The following is a 20,403-nucleotide window of genomic DNA, read 5'->3' on the forward strand; positions in this document are numbered from 1 at the left end:
TAATAAGGCAGCCGTCAGTTCTACATGCCGCATAAAGTGCCTTATTTTTCACTGAGCACCTGAACCCCATAATGTCTGTGCACGCCCCTGGGGCCAACCATTAACATCAAATCAAAATAAAATATCTAATGAATTTTTTTTTATTGCCAATGGCACACTTCTCATTTCTTCACACAGAACACAAATATATCTACACAAGTTTTCATAAAAATCACTGCCTTTCATATTTGAAGACCACATCAAGTAAATACTATTACACAATACACAATGAAATGCTCACTGTAAACTTCTAAATTCAATATGTGAACAGGAAAAGAGCATAAAAGAATAAATGATACATAGATTGAAAAGACTTGGTGCATTTTCAAAACTGGTTATGATAATCACAAAAAAGAATTAACTGAGATTTCAGAATTTGCTCACCACGGATTTTACAGTGCTATTTTGGATGCATTTTTTTTTTTACAGCGTATGAACGTGCGTTGTGTTCTGTGTCCTGATTGGCTCATGCTGCATCCACGCACCAGCGATATAAACCACCAGTGAAAAAGGTCGGTGTGATTAGCGGCTAATGCAATCCTAGCTCAGTGCTACAATGTCTGATCGCTAGCAGTGTGACTCTCAAGTGCTGCATGTTTGAAAACAGGTTTATGTTTTAAAATCTATGAAGGTTTGAACGTGAGAGAAATGTTAATTCCTGTCTGAGAAAAGTGTATAAAGTGTGTGGTGAAGGGTTTTACAGCCTTAAAACATGTATAATAATTTTAAAAAATAAAGCTGACTACTTTATTATTTTTAGACCGTAACCCCCGCAATAAACGAGGGACTACTGCACTGATATTTCGACTACAGTACATTGTCTAGGTCTGGCTCAAAAAGAGTGGTTTTAATGCAAGATGTCATGCCAGGTGAGGCCTTTTGTCTTCACGCGATTCTTGTTAATGTTCATAATCTTGTCTTCTCACACAAGAATGTCGAGCCATACAAGCTCAGCCTTTTTTTTACCTAATGTTTGAAAGTATTGGAACCTGCCTCCTCCTTCTTGATTTTTTTTTTTTGGTGGTTGGCATTCATTCGTTGCATTACTGTTACCCCAACCGGGCTCTACATCTTCCCTCCACTAGCTTTGCTGTATGTTTTTTACTTCTTCATATTCAAGAATTTCTTCTTCTGATTTGTTTTCCCATGATCTCTCTCTCTTCTTTTTCCTTCTGCACTCTTTTTACTGCTTCAGCATAGCTGATGTCATTAAACCTTTTTGCTTTCTTCCTTATCTCACATTTTCTGTCCCAAACTCGGTATTCTCCTTCACAGTTGCAGCATTTGGAATAAAAGGAGATTTAAAAACTTTAGGTTTATCATTGCTTAATAAAAAATTCTAAACTAAAGAAAGACAGGACAAGCTAAAAAAAAACAGATTAAAGAACATTTCATAGATACAAATATAATTTCTCTACATCACAATTCTATGAGCTGTAAACAAAGAGTTCATAGAAATGTAAATCTGACTTAATGGGTCAAAAATAGGAGCTGAACTGGACTTTCAAACAGGATTTTTGCTTAACATTGAAGAGTATGTACATTTCAATCCATGGGGGAACATTATGGGATGGCTTAGATACTCATTTCAAACCCATTACAAATCCCTTGAAAAACAGATTTAAATGTACATGAAGATGGGCTGCATTAACACAGCAGATTTGATTGGTAGACTATTGGAATGTCAGTAGTTTTTACAGACTGTAGAGAAGGTAACTAATGATTATTATGTACAGTATACAAACACATGATGGACATCAGAATAATGTGTGTAATAAGGTGAATCTTTCTTTATATACATCATGTATGAATACATAAGTTATAGAATACATCTATCAAACCACATGACTGCAGTAATTTTTTAATTGCAAAAGCTGGCAGAATGCTGCAGTCTAATAAAATCCTGTAATTTCTCACAAGCAATTCTACATGACTCCCCAAAAAATGGCAAAATCCCAAAACAAGAATTTTAGAAAAGAAGAAACTTCAGGAACTGCTATACGTCACTTATTGATTGGATATTGTCAATGCCTTAAAAACTGTATATCAGTTATATGTAGATGTGCAAACCAAATTACTTTTATATTGATTTTGCCATTTTTCTCACCCAAAATCTGTAGTTCTTTAAGATCAAACAACATTGGGATCATCCGTGTCTCGCTGAGATCTGAAGATGATTCCTGTTCCATGTCTCCATCCACACAGAGTTGTGAGTGGAGAACAGATCAACTGCTGAAGGTCTTTCCACACTCGTCACAGGTGCTAGAGACTGACATAAAAGCACATATCATGTTGCAGTTACTGAACAACGAGCAGCAGGTGCATCTGAGTGAAACACAGCGATAAAAATAATAAAATAAATCACAATTAGAATCCATCCTAGCAAAAAAAAAAAAAAACAATATTAGTGAATTGGAAAGATAAAAAATCCTTAAACATAAACCAACGGCAAAATCTCCTCATAGAATTTATTTCCATGGAAAAGATGTCTGCTCTCAGAAAAAATAAAATAACCTGCTTTGAAGAGTGTTGGACTCCTTTTTTAACTGCATTAAATCTCGATTTCTTAGCCTGGTGATCTAGCCTGCAAGCGACTGCCAGCACCACTCTTTACGAACACACTAATCCAACTGTAGACCTGGACCTCCCTGGGCTTGTGGGGTGGCCTGGGTGGCTTGGGTGGGTTGCCGGGGTGTCTGGGTGCCTCGGCGGGGGTGTGCGTTCCTTCTGGATGTCCTCGTGGACCCTGGGCTGTTTGATTTTGCTCTACTGCCCCCTCCGTACATGTCTGGGTGGCCCATGGGGCTGGTGTATTTCTTTCCCGTCCTCCCCTCCTCCCATCCCTTTGCTCTTACGCCTGCTTTCCTGTCGGCCCGGGGTGATGGTGGGGGGCCTGTGGCTTTTGCCTGGGAGGCGGGCAGGGCTGCGCCGGGTGGGTTATCTTGGGGGTGGGCCCGTCGGGGGCCCTGGAGTGGTAAGGTTTGGGGTGGGGGGCATTGCCTTTTGGCTTGCGCTGTCCGGTGGGCGGTGGGGCCTGGGCTACTGTCCTTGTGCCGTCTGGGGCTGTGGCCGGTTCGTGGGCTGGGGTGGGGGGACTTCGCCCGGGGGCTTGCCCTTGGGGGTTCCCAGTCCCAGGGGGGTGCTTTTGGGGCCCGGTGGGCTTGGTCGGTCCTGGCGAGGGTCTTCCAAGGTGGGTGGCACGGGCCACGCTCTTGCATGCCAGTGGATGGCATGGGCGGCACCCTGTGAGGCCGTGGTCTGGAGCTTTAACGCCTCTGGTCTGCGCGCACCGCATGCCAGTGTGGCGGTCTGCTGGGCCCTTGGGGAGGGAGACTTTAGCAATAACTAAGGCGCATCGCGCTGGTGGTGTCAAAAAAAGGCGACCTGGGGCGCTCTGTCTACGATGCACTAGCATGCCTTGAACTGTGGGATAAAACTCGTAGTGGGCTTAACTTTAGACACGTTGATCCCAAATACCTGTTTTAGGTATTACCACTCACTCCTTTCCTCTGTCCACAGCCACCACCATTATAGTTAAGCTTAACGCCTACAACTTCACATCTCACTCTCACTTTACAATAATCAACTCTTCCCCACCCTTCCATTTTCTACCTTGAATCTCTCCTCCCTGCTCCTGTCCCCCTCCACCTCCTCCCCATCCCCTCACCCAGGTGTAACACTGCCCTCTCTTTTATATTCTCCCTTTAATAAAGTGTTTCTTACACTTCCTTAGGGAAGGCTGGTGATGGCCACAATTATACAATAAAATAAATTCATTTATTTAATTGCAATAACAAAACATGCATTGCTGTCTAAAAAAGATTACACTTCTTGTAGTGTTGACCTTTGACAGCATGTGCTGACAAAGTAAAAAAAAGAAAGGCTCACAATTGCAACATAGACAATTTGTTCGTTAACATCACAATCCTCAATAACTGTCTTCTAATCAAATTTGATACTCTTAACATGTTAAAATTCAGAACAAAAATTTGAACATTTGTAGTTTTAATCAGAATAAACTTTTTTTTTCTCAAACTCACTTTTCATCTCTTCCATACGTTATTTCTCTCTCCTACAGCGTCTACTACAATCAAGTATGCATATTGGGCAATGACATCACTTTGCGACTACTAACTATTTTTAGGACAGCAAATAGCTACTTTCCTTACTGAGGAGTTGACAACACTGGTCTAGGAAGCCTGGGGTTCCCTGGTGAGGAGAGGCTGTCCTCACAGTGCTGACAGGGCTGAGTGGAGGCTCTATTTGTGCTGCTCTGCTGTCCAACAGAGACAAACACTGAGAATCATTCATTCACAAACACACAGAGACATTTTCTGCTGCAAACTACATTTGAATGGAAACAAACCTGACAGTGGCCACACTTGTAGGAACTCTTCCTGCTGTGGGTACATTTGTGGACTTTCAGCTTCTCACAACTGATCACATCCTCCCCACACTGGTCACATCTAAATGGTTTCTTCTCATGAACTCGTTGGTGACGTTTAAAATAAAATTTGTACTTGTAAGATTTGCAACACATGTTACATTTGTGTGGCCTTTCTGACGAGTGGCTGATTTGGTGAAGTGTCAACTGTTTATATGTTGTAAAAACTTTGTCACACTGGTCACAGCGACACACTTCATGTTCATTGTGAAATCTCAGGTGTCTGGTGAGTGAATGTTTGTGGTTATATGTGTTTCCACAGTGGTCACAGCGATGCATCTCTGCTCTTGAGTGAGTCTTCGTGTGCATCGTTAAAGCTGATCGTTGTGCAAAAGCCCTCGCACACTGTTCACATGTGTACAATTTGATTCCGCTGTGAATGGATACATGTCTTTGCAAGGTTCCAGATTGACGAAAAGTCTTTCCACATTCCTCACATTTGTACGGTTTCAAATCTCTGTGGATACGTTGATGCCGCAATAAAGTACCTTTCTCAGTAAAAGCATTCCCACATTCATCACACTTGTGACATTTCTCTCCACTGTGAACAAGCCGATGGCTCTTCATCTTATGCTTAAGAGCAAAAGCTTTTCCACATATGTCACATTCAAACTCTTTAACTCCAGTATGAAGGACTTTGTGTGCTTTTAAGGTACAATTCATCGCAAAAGACTTTCCACACTCATCACAGCCGAACGGTTTGTCTCCAGAATGAGTTCGTTGATGTACAGTGAGCTCTCCTCTATAGGTAAAAGCCTTCCCACACTCGTCACATGCATGTGGCTTTGGTTTCACTCCAGGTTTGCTCTGCTGTTGAACTCTTTGCTCTGTGACTGAAGTTCTCCTCTTAGATTTTTTTCTTTGTACTGGCTGAGCTTCAAACTCTTGGGAGTATTGAGGTCCAGAGTCCTGTAAAACAGTTAGAGATTAAACAAACAAAAGTAAATATTGTGAAACACAAATGTGGCTGTTAAAGATGGATCAGACATAGCATAAGCTTCAGTAGGAGCTCAGCGTCAATAGAACATCTACATGGACTTCAGGTACCAAAGTTTACCAGCAGAACATTGACAAAAGCATCACACTGCCTCCACAGCTCAGTGGCAGGGATGGAAATTAGCACTTGTCTTTGTTCAAATGAAGGGGATTTGGCTAGAAATGAAGTGGCTTTGGATGTTATTTACATGTTAATGAATAACAGGGCTTGAGACGTGCAACCTTTTTTTCAGCAAGTGCGAGAAAGAATTTAATCTGGGTGTGAATTTGTTTCAATACTCCCTCTAACACAGGCGTTGAATTAGATATTGCGGTTGAAAATCGCCCTCTTTCACAGGCTTAGTTTCTTCCACATGCACTCCCTCCAGTTCTGAAGAAAGGGTCGTCCCGTACATGTGCTGCACATATGCACATCATCACACACTAAAGACAGACAATTCACATCAACAACCATTTTGACATTTCAACAAATTAAGCGATCTATCGCTGAATATTTTAAACAAAATGAGGGGATAGAGGAATAAGATTGCTAGTGTGTAAACGTTTACACACCAACATTTTAATCGACTGTCAAAAACTACTCATTTACTCATTTCTTTTGACACAATAATGCATCAGCAGCATGTTTTTGTGTTTGTTTAAATGATCAATGTTTGATTGACTTTCTAAGGAATCCTCCCATCTCCACCTCCACTCACCCTGTGAAAAGTTAGCACTTTGTTGCTTGTCTAACGGAGCACGTGGACTTAATCATTTTACATAAATAAAGGGTGGGGGGAGTGGGGGATGGGGTTGAGAAATGTTTCCAAAACAAATAAAGTTAGTGTAACCAAATACATTGTAAATATAATATGTGTGATTGTGCCTTAATCACAGAGTTTCATATTATTTTGGCAGTATTATGACAGTATTATGGTCCTCTCTGCGCCCCTCTTAATCATGGGCCCCTTATTCCTTATTCTCCCTTTTCCTGTGCCCCTTGGTGCATTTCAGGAACACAAAGAGGGGTGAAAAAAATGACTGCGGATGCACAGAGTATTTTGTAACATTGTTTTGGATACATGTTCTTCACTTTTCCCCTTCCACTATAAGAGAAAGTAATACAAAATGTCACTGAGTAACATTACCTGGGTGTCATTTTAGGCCCAACTCTTAGTTTAAAAAAAAACATATCAAACAGATGTGCCAAAGTCTCAGGTACAATATCAAAACTTTCAAATGTATTAGAAACTTGTTAACACTGGACGCTGCTCAAACCTATTTTAATGTAATGATTATGTCTCGGTTTTATTATTGTATAACATGCTGTCCTAGGCGAGTAAAACCGCTCAAAACAAACAATCGCTCAAAATCCTCGACCGAAAACAGCGACAACACCATCACGGTTTAGTCCTTCAAAAATATAGACTGTTAACTTTTGACAACATTCAAAGATTTGCATTATTACAATTGTCCCATAAAATCTTAAATAACTTTGCACCAGCACCTTTTAAAGCAGAATTAAGTAACTTGCACTTAGCGCTTCCCCTAAAGGTCCCTTTTGGTTATGTCACTGTCGTAAACACTCCACACCTCCCGCCACCTGCCCCACCCTACAGCTACATACACACCTTTGCTCTCCCAAGACAGTAGCAACCAATCACTGAAAGATCCTAATACAACAGTGACACTTAAGGTGCTTTCACACCAAACGCGACCTCAAGTTATCTCCCCTAAAGCGACGTGACTTATGTAATTTGAGCTACAAGGTCGAACTTGACCGGTAAACTTCTTGAAAACCACAGTAACAACTGATCATAACACATTCTGAGTGAACTCATCTCCGTAAGTTGATAATTTAAACCGTAAAAGCTGAGCAAGAAGGAAAAGAAGTGATCAACCCTCTCTCTCTTTCTCTCTACCCTGTCACTGGCTCAACACACACACGCACACACGCACACACACACACACACACACACCTCTGGTGATCACTCACTGGAGTGATGAAGTCACCAAAAAGCATCGCTATGTGCAAGTGACACATCAGAACTGCAGCAGTGCGGTCATGTTTGGTGTGAACGCACCTTAAGGGTGCTTTCACACATATAATCCCATGAGACCATGTGAGCAATATGAGGAAGAGAGACAAGTAAAATAACAGTGTGTGTGATTGCTGCTGAGCCATCACTGCATGGAGTTGCTTCGTTCCTCTGACAAAGGTCTTCTATTTTCTGGCTCCACCATGATAGAAGTTTGAGGAAAGTGAATTTGTAGACCACCGTGTGCAGCCACGGGGCTGATCTTAATCTAGCATTTGTTTGTATTGGGCTGCAGTAAAGCAGTACGTTTTGGAGCCAGGAAAGTTGCAAGTGCTGTTTTCTGGCCAGAGGCAACAGGGGGAGATAAAAGACCCCCCAGTCACCCCATAAACACTTGTATTACCTTCATAGGGACTACGAAAATAATTTATTAAGGTGAAAAAGTGACTTAGTTCTGCTTTAAGAACTTTATACGGTTCACTTCTGCTGTGACAACTAGAACCACATGAGCTTCCACCAAGGGGCAGTGTACCATACCCAAATGTAAATCTTAATTTGCACCATCATCCTTCTCAAATAAAGCAAGATAAGAATGGAACGATCTCACAACAGACCTGAAAAGTCAAACTGCCTATTTTCTGTTCACTGCATCAAATCAAAGGTACTCACACGGACACTGAGGTGGACTAGAGTTGTCACGATACCAAAATGAGTAACCGCAACACTATACCAGACAAAGTATCACGGTTCCGTGTAATATCGCAATACTGAAGGCTTTTTTATTATTATTTTTATGAACTGCAATGTATTTGTGCAAGTTAGAAATACTTATTAATTACTTATAGTGTTGTTTGATGCATGATAAGAGTATATGAACAAAAGCATATAAGCAATAAAAAACAAATAAATGAAGTTAGAATTTATATGGTTGAAATTTTAAAAAAATCTTTAAGTTTCTTTTGCACATCAATTTATGTTTAACAAATATAAATAATCAACTCAGGATAAAAAATCCACTGTCTTTTAAAAAAAAAATCTATTTGACAATAATGCTTCTTCTCCAACATAATAAACCATAAACGACAAAATACTTTAAAGGAGACATATCATGCTTTTAAATCCTTCCTTTTTACAAATAAGTCATACAGTTGTGGTCTATATAAAGTGGAACTGCAATGCTTGGCTCTGAATTCCTCATTATTATAGCTCCACCCCTTTTCTGCCCCTTTTCTGATGTGCTTCTGAGAGCAACTCGTTTTGGTGCGGTCTCTTTAAATGCAAATGAGACACTCCATACCCCGCCCCCTCTCCAGGTTGCAGAGGTGACACTCGGTTCAACTCCACCCTGTTCGGCCATTTTTGTAGTTTGATAGAAGAGATACGATTATGTAGCGGCGCATAAACTTTTTATTCACACGTTATTTACAAAATGTCAACAACAGAAGACTTGTCCATCCAGCCTTACATGTACGAGCCAGAGTCTGACCCAGCGGAGCGAGATGAAAATGAAGATGATGAACCTGCAGAACAACGTCTTCATATGGACGTTAACAAGTGAGCTAACATAAGCGCCAAGCTAACGCTAGCGCCAAGCTAACGCTAGCGCCAAGCTAATGTCACAAAATGCATTTTAATACAGTCTTTTCGGAGACAAAAATGGCAAAATGAAATGACTAATGAAAACTTTAGACTTAAATTAAATCACGTAGGCCATATCATCAAGGATCTAAAACGAGCACACAGCGCAAACATATGAAGTCTGAAGACGGTGCAACTGCTAATGCTAACAAAACAATGACAGGGACGTCTTATCATCACACTTTTTAGCGTTATTTACAGCTTACCGAAGTGCTCTGTTCGTCGTCTCCAAAGATAGAAGGAATTGAACCCTCAACCAGACAAAGTCTTTCAGCAAACTTGACTTATCCTCTCGTAATTTCGGCATCCTTGAGCTTGGACTACAAAATAAAGTGTTGGGCCTGGAGTCGATGTACTAATTTGGCAGTTCCGCTGCAAATACTGTGACGTTATTGTTCAAAAAACTTAATAGAGAATCGAAAAATCGAAACAGATTGAAAAATATGACCAAAACAGAATATAAAGATATCAACGGAGCACCTGAAGAGACTAATTTGAACTTTTCTGTAGTTCTAAACAATCTAAATATACAAAATGCATTTAAGGGCTAAAAAAGTGGATTTAGCATGATATGTCCCCTTTAAACAGGAACTGATTCCTTGAGAAATCTATATTTGTATGCATTTTCTGGGTGATGTCATTGGTGTTTTGAGATTAGATGTGATCCTTCCTTTGTACTGTATGTATATAATTTCTAAAGATTGTTTGTACATTGTAAATATCTCTGTAAATAAAAAAAGAACATAAATAATAAAAAAAAAGATCACTCTGAGTTTGTGCGAAAAAAAACAAACAAAAAAAGTGTTTCCTCCTTTGGCTCCTATAGCTGGTGGCAGAGTGGATCTCCTATTGCTTTACCATCTCTGCCTCGTTTAAAGCCAAAATAGTTTAAATGTGGCTTTTGGAGTTTTTTGAGCAAAATTGACAAAATTGACTGACATCGACGACGCCGCGGTAGACTTGCTGCTTGGGCCCGGTGCTTCTGCCATGTGTTCCTTGTGTTTGTGACTGTAAGCGTGTGCACGCGTCCAGGCGAGACAGAACTTTAGCTTGTTGTTTGTTTTGAAGCGAGTATCTACCGAAGCGGAGCTGTCTTCATGGAGTTCGTTCTTGCCGGTAGAAACACACAAACAGCCAATCAGCTAACAGACGGGATAACCCAGTCTACCATATCTCCGGACGTCACCTGTAACAGGCAAACAGCCAATCATTCAGCAGCTGTGTAGTTCCATGTTACCATGTTGGTTTCTTTTCAAGTGAGTAGCATGCAGTGAGCTTAGACTGTGCAGAGAGAAGCTGGGAGGAGAGTGGAGGCAGCCGCTATGTAACGGGAACTGGCACCGGTAGTATCGTAATCCATGATAGTACAGTCGTGTAGAAATTCTAGTATAGTAGGAACCGTTACAATTTGGCACCGCGGGGTACCGTGGGTATCGTGCAACTGTAAGGTGGACACTATGTTTGAACCACATTACAACTTGCCAATAATGTATATATATTCATGAACGAGAACAGATTAAAGTGTATTTTTTCTAAATGTACTGTACTGAACTTGTGGTTAGTGTTTACAAATAATGACAGAATGAGAGAAAGTATTTGTGCAGGTGTGTTGCTGTAAATGAGAGGTGTCAATGTAATGTACAGGTGTGATGCTGTTCGTGTGTGTGTGGGTCAGTGTCAGTGAGAGTGTTCTTTATTTATTGCTCTTGTACATGTTTTACTATTGTAATTGATTACATGCTATTGTATGCTGTATATATTTGTTCTTTTCTTTTGTCTGCACATGCTGTCAAAGGTCAACACTAAAAGAAGCCCACGAACCTGCCACAGTCTGGCTGGACCACACAGCCCCAGACGGCGCAAGTACAGTAACCCAGGCACTGCTGCCCACCGGACAGCGCAAGCCACGGGGCAATGCCCCCCACCGGCGCACGAGCAAACTGGTGGCCACCACCGCGGGAAGGAGACACTCCAACACCGAAACCCTTTAACTTTGCACCGGCGGGCATGTGGTTTTGCCCTGGATGTCAAGCTGTACTTCAGGGTTCTCACCAGCACTGTTGAGCGTAGGGGCCCCCGACATTGTAATATTTCTCCCCTACGGAGCAATGGCGCCCCCTACATTCAGTTTTCAGCATGTAGGGGAGATTTTCTCTTTTTTTTCCCTTTTTTAATCGATACCGTCATAATAATTGTTGCACACTTGGACACAAAAGGGACTTCGAGATGTGCACGGGTTGTTTTAACCCTCTTTTTAATCTGAATAACCCATAAACACATACAGTACATCAAACGCACCATCTATTTAATTGATTTACTTGGATGCTCCTGTCTTCACCTGAGGACCTTTGCAGCCACATAGCTGCCCCCGATGCTGCCTGTGTGCACCGTCCAATATAAACAGTAGCGCTTTAACACATGATGTTGCTCGTCATGTTTATAACGTGCAACAGATCATTCTCTCATGTGAATCTGAGCTGCTTGAGTTTTGCAACACATTTTGCGAGACGTCTGTAGCAAAACTGATTCATGCTCGTAGAAATGGCCCCTCCCCTCCCCGCTCCCCCATGTGTGTGATTGACCAATCAGAAGCGAGGATTTAGAGACAGTGGGCTGTGTCTTTTTAGCGCAGCAGCCAGTGATATGACCGAAACAAAGTCATTTTTCTTCACGGTAAAAGCAGGATACTGAAATTTGCCTCCACAGATTGATAGAAAAAGGTTGTTAGAGTCATTTATGAACAAAAGTAGTCATGGAGAGTGCTTCTCCTTGTTTAAATTTAGGTTAATGCTATGTGGAGATGAGAATCGAGAGCTGACGAGAGCGGTTAATGTATTTTACAAAATCTACAATCTGTATAATGTGACGAAGCAATAAAACAATTAGGGCTGCAACTATCGAATAATTTTGGAATCGAGTATTCTGTCGATTTTTCCATCGATTAATCGAGTAATCGAATAAATTACACTTTTGTGTTTTTAAATAACTATATCAATAGTGTGTAATGCAACATGAAAGGCCTCTTAAAATGAGCATGCAATTGACTGTTATTCCTCTCAAAAAGCGTTTTTATTTAAACTCAACACTTCACGCTTAACAATTGGCTCCAAAACTAAGCCTGTTTAACAAATCTTTCTGTGAAAGCCCATATGAGGACAAAAAATAAATAACAAAAAATGTACAGGTACAAAACAGAAAAAAAAGAGAACTTGCATGTGCAAGCCTTTAAACGAGCAAATGGTGGTTACAATGCAAAAAGGTCAACATATTGACATGGTCAGGAGTAAGGCTTGCCCTACGCTTTGAGGCAATGTTCCCAGCAGCAGAGAACAAACGCTCTGAGGGCGTTGAGGTGGCTGGAATACTCAGAAAGGACTTTGCAAGCTTAGCCAGGGTTGGGTATCTTGCTGCATTTTCTCTCCACCATGACAGTGGATCCTCTTTTTTGGAGAGAGGATGTTCACCAAAATACTGCAAGACCTCCCTCTGCACCTCTCGATTTTGCTTCTCATCCTCATCCTCTTCATCACTGCAACTGGAGTCTGATGATGATCCAAGAACATTGCGAGATGATCCCTGGGCTTGAGTAGCTGGGCATTCTTCCTCTGTGTTGGTGGTGGATTCATTTCCCTGCTCATTGGGCTGTCTTCCTTGCCTTCTGACAGTTAGTGCCATTGTCTGAATTGTGCTTTGGACCTTAAATGATTCTTCAGAAGACAAGAACTTAAGTTTTCTGAACCGGGGGTCCATGGCAGCAGCAAGGAGAGCTGTGTTGGGGTCCTCAGGCTTAAATGTAAACAGGTCTTTCCACCTGTCAGTGATCTGTTCAGCAGCAAGATTCTGAAATGCCTTCACTGGTGTCGTTTCGAAAGCTGGACTCAGGGTGGATTTCTTGAGGGTTTGCACCAGCTGGGGAAGCGCAGACAGGGTCACATATTGTTCACCACTCAGAAACACTGTAGCCCCCTCGAAAGGTTCAAGAATCTGAGTCAGCTCTTCAGTCAAGATCCACTGCTCTGGCTTCAGATCCAAGTAGTGATTCTTTCCCCGTGGGTTGACTGCAGGATCAGAAAGAGCCGCAGTCACCGGCCATCTCTGTTCAAGGAGCCTGGATAGCATATGAAGTGTGTTATTCCAGCGAGTACTGACATCTTGTACCAACATGTGCTGTTGCACTCCCATTTGCTGCTGCTTTTCTTTAAGTTTTGTGCAGGCAAGTTCACTCTTTTTAAAGTGCTCCACCAGGCATCTTGCAGAGGCCACACAACTTGAGATCGTTTTGTTACTTTTCAGTGTATTCTGCACAACTAAATTCAGTGTGTGCCCTGCACATCTAACAGAGGCCCATCCGTGTCTCTCTTTCAGAATTCTGGCAGCTGCCACTACATTGGCCCCATTATCATGGACAACTGCCTTCAACTTTTTAAAAGGAATGTGAAATTTGGTAGCAGCCTCCTCCAGCCAATCTGCAATGTTTGAGGCTGTATGCCTCTCCTCCAGAGGCATTGTAGTAAGGGAGAGGGACTGCATTTCCCAATCATCTCCCAAAAAATGACATGTGATCCCCAGATAAGCCTCTGTGGCCACACTTGTCCAAATGTCTGTTGTTAGTGCAACACAGTCTGTCTCCTTAAGAACACTCTTTAATTTATCAATCATTTCGGAGTACTTTTGCTCCACCATATTTGTGAAATGGGTTCTTGATGGAATGGTGTATTTGGGATTGAATGCTTTTATCATATTTCTAAATCCTGTGTCATCCACCATGGACAGTGGGCGCATGTCGGTGATGAGCATATTTAAAATGCTCTTAGTGAAAACTGCAGTTTCTTCCACAGTGCATGATGGACCTGGCCGGACGAAACTGTCCATGCGCGACTGTGAAGTGCTGTGGGAAGAAAAAAAAACAAAACATTGATTTATAAGACAAATGCTCAACCAAAATTTATATGCTAATGTATGTAGGTTTTCAATCTTTTTTATTTATTAAATTAATTAATCTAAATATATAAATGAATAATTAAATTAAATAAGGTAGCATAATTGCAATAATAAATGCAACTGATGGTCAAACGCGAGTTTTGAGATCATATCAGTGGCGGATGCTTTAAGACTACAAGGGAACCTCAGCTTCCCCTAAAATCAGTGGTCAAATATGTAGTGTTGTGTGTACATTTCATTGACTAAATATATGACAGAACACATGTATGTTTAGTTCAGAATCAGCTTCTTATAACAGGAAACTGACAGTGACAGCGTGATGTTCTTCATTCATTACCGCAGCGTCACAGTGTTAATAAACTGTGGTGAAGTTCAGCTTCAATTGACTTCAATGGGATAGGATTTAGGGGTTGATCCACTGCAGTCAAACTAGACACTCATTGGATAAATGCTCGGTTATGACGCACTTAGTCCCGCCCATCGGACGCCGGGCTTCACGCCGGGCTTTTGTTGACAACAAAATGTGAATTCCACTAGAATTCACATTTAAATAAACAGATACATTTTCTGAAGTAGGCAGAAAATGAGCTTCCCCTGCATGAAAGACCAGCAGCCGCCACTGGATCATATACCTGTATATAACCTGTGTGTGTGTGTGTGCTCGCGCGCGCGTGCATGTGCCCGCGAGCGGAGTTTGCGGTGAGGAGGGATAAATTAATGAGATTTTGGTGCATTTTCTCTCTCGTTATTTGTCATGCCTTTATGGCACTGTCAGCTCATGACAGGCTATTAATAATTACAAGCACTGCACAAATATTCTGAAAAGCGATAGTGTCAGTTAGTAATCGTAAAAATACGTTACCTTGTTGACGGGCCGACTCCGCTCGGAGAAGCACTGTTAACGTGGGGGTGCTTTCTATTCAGGTGCTGCAGCATCGAGGATGTACTGTTATGGTACGCCAGGTCCGTTTTGCAGTAAATACACTGCACCATGTTGTCCGCTTTACGCAGCGTAAAATGATTCCACACCTTGGACATTTTCTGTCTTTTAAAAGAACTTCTTTCATTTTCGGCCATTGTTTGTGTGTGAGCAAAATAAATACCGCCACTTGTTAAATGCGCGTCAGTATTACAGTCCGTGTGAAACAATGATCTCGGAGCTGCGGAGTGGTCTTCAAAGCGGGAGTGATACCATGGCAACGTGAATTAAACGAAGCCTCGAGGCAGAAAATTTGCCTCGAGGCTTTTTTGTATTCGAATTACTCGAGTTACTCGAGGAATTGTTTCAGCCCTAAAAACAATGAACATGTATGTGTCTTCGGCCAGTCATTTGACCGCTGGGACCAGGCAGGGAACAAGCGGGTCGTCCAGGGTGTTGTCGGCCCCATACGAGGCCTGCTCAACCTCTCTCAGCCTGGCCATGAGAACTGACCATGGCATATAGCTACAGTTCATGCGCAAGTCCTCGGATAAGCCTGTCTTCAGATGATTGATGCCCAAACAGGGTGGGCAAAGATCGTGACCGTCCTCCACTTCAAGCTTGGTCAGGCAATCTATACAGGAGTGCGCCATGGCAACATCGGGAGCAAGGACACTGCCTTCACCGGGAGTTACTGTGCAGCGCGCTGACAGCTTGAGCGGGAGCACTGCTGCTGATCGACGGGCTAACCCGGTTCTAAGCAGCCTATACCGTGAGGAAACCCCCAACAAAGCTGCGGGGCGCATTGTTAGCTTGAGCGTGAACACTGCTACTAGCGATATGCCACCACACTGGCTGAACCACAGCCTGAGCCGAAAATAAATGGGCTCATTTCCTTGAGCAGGCGCGCTGCTGTTAACTAACCACTCCTAAAAGAAAACAGCCGAGGCTGCGATACAGAAAACGACAGCCAAAGCTGTGAAAAACACTGACCGAGGCTGCAATCGCCTCGTTAGCTCGAGTGAGAGCACTGCTACTGTTATAGGTGCTCGACCAGTGCATATGTGAGACGTAGATATACAGTGTTAAAGCACCACCTCTGGCAGTCAGTTGGGATGAAATAGAACTTAATGCTTATTTTTAGTGATTCAGCAAAACAATGATTCTTGGCTAAAACCGAAAGTAAGGAAACCAAGGCTGGAAAACCAAAACACCGAAAAAAATTATTCAGCCATTTATTAGCACCATTACATTTCTGGCTATGCGTGTGTACTGACCTCACTAAAATCAATGCATTATAATTACATAAATGAATATTCATGCTTCAAAGAATGAATCAATTAAAAAATTATATGAAAATATTTATTTAGAACTGTATTTTCAACAATGCACAATATAAAATCTAATTAAAAAAAAATATGTTCAACTTCACCCCACTGTTGTATACATTAAATAATAACGTAAAAGGCATATAACTGAGTGGGCTGCTGAAGGATGGTCAAATTAAATATGTTAAAGGGGACATATCATGCTAAATCCACTTTTTTAGCCCTTAAATGCATTTTGTTGTATATTTAGAGTGTTTAGAAGTACAGAAAAAATCAAATTAGTCTCTTCAGGTGCTCCGTAGATATCTTTATATTCTGTTTTGCTCATATTTTTCAATCTGTTTCTATTTTTCTATTCTCTATTACGTTTTTTGAACTATTACATCACAGTATTTGCAGCGGAACTGCCAAATTAGGACATCAACTCCAGGTCCAACACTTCGAGCAATCCGCCATTTTTATTTCTCGCTTTTATTTTATAGTCCAAGCTCAAGGATGCCGAAGTTACGAGAGGATAAGTCAAAATGTTGGGTTGTTGGATGTAGTAACCCACACGCTTCATTACACCGTCTCCCAGCATCAGAACCTTTTCAAACTGCCTGGTTGAGTTTTATTTTTCACAGAAATGTACCCACATCTGTGGGTAAGGTCATTTTTGTGTGTGCGAAGCACTTCAATGATGACTGCTTCAGCAACCTCCACCAGTATAAAGAAGGATTTGCCGAAAGACTTTGTCTGATTGAGGGTTCAATTCCTTCTATCTTTGGAGACGACGAACAGAGCACTTCGGTAAGCTGTAAATAACGCTAAAAAGTGTGATGATAAGACGTCCCTGTCATTGTTTTGTTAGCATTAGCAGTTGCACCGTCTTCATATGTTAGCGCTGTGTGCTCGTTTTAGATTCTTGATGATATGGCCTACGTGATTTAATTTAAGTCTAAAGTTTTCATTAGTCATTTCATTTTGCCGTTTTTGTCTTTGAAAAGACTGTATTAAAATGCATTTCGTGACGTTAGCTTGGCGCTAGCGTTAGCTCGGTGCTTGTGTTAGCTCACTTGATAGGGTTCTGCAGGTTCATCATCTTCATTTTCATCTCGCTCCACTGAGTCAGACTCTGGCTCAAACATGTAAAGCTGGATGGACAAGTCTTCTGTTGTTGACATTGTGTAAATAACCTCTGAATAAAAACTTTATGCGCCGCTACATAGCCGTATCTCTTCTATCAAACTACAAAAATGGCCGAGCAGGGTGGAGTTGAACCGAGTGTCACCTGAAGAGGGGGCGGGGTATGGAGTGTCTCATTTGCATTTAAAGAGACCGCACCAAAACGAGTTGATCTCAGAAGCACATCAGAAAAGGGGTAGAAAAGGGGTGGAGCTATAATAATGAGGAATTCAGAACCAAGCATTGCAGTTCCGCTTTATATTGACCACAACTGTATGATTTATATCTAAAAAGGAAGGATTTAAAACCATGATATGTCCCCGATTTACAGGTCGGTCTACGTTCCAACCCTCACCTATGGTCATGGACTTTGGGTCATGACCGAAAGAACAAGATCACGGGTACAAGCGGCCGAAATGAGTTTCCTCCGTAGGGTGGCTGGGCTCTCCCTTAGAGATAGGGTGAGAAGCTCAGTCATTCGGGAGGGGCTCAAAGTAGAGTCGCTGCTTCTCCGCATCGAGAAGAGCCAGATGAGGTGGCTCGGGCACCTAATTAGGATGCCCCCTGAACGCCTCCCTAGTGAGGCGTTCAGGGCACGTCACTCCGGAAGGAGGTCCCGGGGAAGACCCAGGACACGCTGGAGAGACTATGTCTCTCGGCTGGCCTGGGAACGTCTCGGGGTCCCCCCGGAAGAGCTGGAGGAAGTGGCCGGGGAGAGGGAAGTCTGGGCCTCCCTACTGAGGATGCTGCCCCCGCGACCCGGAAACGGCTAAGCGGGAGAAGATGGATGGATGGATGGATAGTTTACAAGGCAGATTTGCCTTTACAAATATGGACCAACCCTCAATGACAAGTCTATGTATTCATGTCTATGGCAATGACAGCCTGTTTCCAAAATGTTTCCAGATGTTTCTGGGTTTAGTATCTCCCTGCGTCAACGCAGACGGCCGCGTCTTGACGCAGTAGCATATATCAGGCTTTAAGTGAGTGAGAGCAACCAGCACATACCTGTCAAGTATATGGCCGGGAAACTCCTGTGTTTTACCCCTCTTTCCCGCCATTGTCCCATATTAGTATTTTCAAGTAAATATCCTGTATTTTAATGTAATAATAATTAAAATATCTGAAATGGCCTGAGTGGCAGTTCTTGTGAGATTAGTGACGACAGTGGCACCATTCCCAGAGACAACTCAGAAGAGAGATGATGAATGAAGACGTTCTGGTTAAAAAAACAAAGAACTCGTGTAAATACCTTGTAAACTGGGACAGAGAGTTTACCTTCCTAAAGAGGAGCAGTTACACGCTCTGTTAGATTAATAACTGAGATTTTAACGTCTCCTACAGTGGAAGGAACAACGTAAGTCACCATGAAATATCCACCAATCACAAGTTCAGCAAATATACACCGCTTTTAAAAAAGTGTTAAAGAATGTAAAGAAATAAGAAAATATGTAATGAAAATAAAATGTAAATGTTTAACTTAAAGACAAGCAACGTGAAATTAACAGTAAATATACAATGTGTTGACTTGTATATAAACTGTAAGTATATTAAATAAACACATGTGCTTCATATACACATGTTTTAATTTAGGCTGTTTTATAAATTAGGAATTAGGGCTAGGCGATATATTGAGAAGATTTTTTTATTTTGGCGATATAGAAAACTACAATATTGCACGCACACACACACATATATATATATATATACAGTATAAAAGAGTTGCTACTTTTACTTCCCAGAACAACATGTAAAGCTCAGTTAGATGGATTAATGAGTGAGTCCTAACCCAGAACTTCCCCATGACAAGCTACACTACAGAACTCACTCACACGTGCTGTCCCTTACAGGTGAAAAAGCCAAAAGTAGCACATATTGATCAGCTGTTTGTTAATAAATGAGCCTGTGTGGCATTTTGCATCAGCAAATTTAACTCAGAAAGACAATAGTCTTTCTGGTCAGACTTCATTTGAAATAAAATGATCTAGATTTATATTGTATATCACCATTAGGAACGTTCACAGCATTTCAATGTTAATAAAGGTCTGCCTACCAGATTCTAATCACATAATTGTATTTAGTAAGTGGTTGATAAGTGGTTATTTTAGATTTATTGTTATCTTAAAATATAAGGGATACTGGAGCTTGGGTGGGAGAGCTGGTAGTGGGCGCCAGAAAATTTCCCTTATTTTCACATTCAGAACTTGACAGGTATGACCAGGATCAGTGAATGAATGAAACTAGCAGTACTAGTTGTGTTCTAACCTCTTCCTTCACAGAGATTTGATCTGCGGCGTTGGACGGAAACTCCTCCGTTTCTTCGAGCTTCGGTTCAGCTTTCCTCCTGCAGCCTTCATCATCATCATCATCATCATCATCATCATCCTCACTGTCCGTCTCACCCAGCTTCACTTCCCTCCACAACAGTTTTTCTTCTTCTTCCAGTTTGACGGCAGTCATCATCCAGCTCGTTGGTGAATTAGCGTCCATTGTGTTTTCTTTCCCACGGTGTTTCCAGCTGTCCTGATGCTCACTTTACAATCCTCAGCACCTTTAGAGGAACATTCTACCATCAGCACCTCCGTCTCTGTCCGTCCACCATTTTACTGCTTTGTTCCTGACCCACACTGGTTGCCAGATACAGCCGACGATTCACCGCATATATGATGTTATCCACAGAAATGCCCGAAAAACCATCTATTCATCATGCAAATGAGTCAGCGACGTGCCCTCAGGGTAGACAAGGTCGGCAGTGCCTACCCAAGGGTGAATTAATATTTTGATTATTTGTTTTGATAATATAATTATAAATTATTTATTTTATATTTCCAGTAGCCTACTGTACCTATAAGTTTGAAAGTGTCCGCATTTTGTGCGTTTCATAGCCCAACTTACTAAACAGCGCTATTTCCTGGA

At 41.7% G+C, this 20,403-nt stretch overlaps 1 protein-coding gene across 4 annotated transcripts; it reads right to left on the reverse strand.

Annotated features, from left to right (window-relative positions):
• Positions 1 to 707: 707 nt before the first annotated feature.
• On the reverse strand, positions 708 to 20,197 carry LOC114479764 (zinc finger protein 664-like). 4 transcript variants are annotated; one of them, XM_028473611.1, is made up of 4 exons: positions 19,753 to 20,197; positions 4,406 to 5,392; positions 4,209 to 4,312; positions 708 to 2,308 (listed from the first exon to the last, which is right to left on the reverse strand). In XM_028473611.1, the coding sequence occupies exons 1-4, from the start codon at positions 19,975 to 19,977 to the stop codon at positions 2,302 to 2,304; spliced, it is 1,323 nt and encodes a 440-aa protein (XP_028329412.1). In that variant the 5' UTR covers positions 19,978 to 20,197; the 3' UTR covers positions 708 to 2,301. The 4 variants fall into 4 exon arrangements, with proteins under 4 accessions (XP_028329412.1, XP_028329415.1, XP_028329414.1 ...); XM_028473613.1 differs by lacking the exon at positions 708 to 2,308 and having other exon boundaries at positions 3,705 to 4,315; XM_028473614.1 differs by lacking the exons at positions 4,209 to 4,312; positions 4,406 to 5,392.
• Positions 20,198 to 20,403: the final 206 nt, after the last annotated feature.

Source organism: Gouania willdenowi, chromosome 17 (genome assembly GCF_900634775.1).
Source record: "Gouania willdenowi chromosome 17, fGouWil2.1, whole genome shotgun sequence".
Taxonomy (NCBI): Eukaryota; Metazoa; Chordata; class Actinopteri; order Blenniiformes; family Gobiesocidae; genus Gouania; species Gouania willdenowi.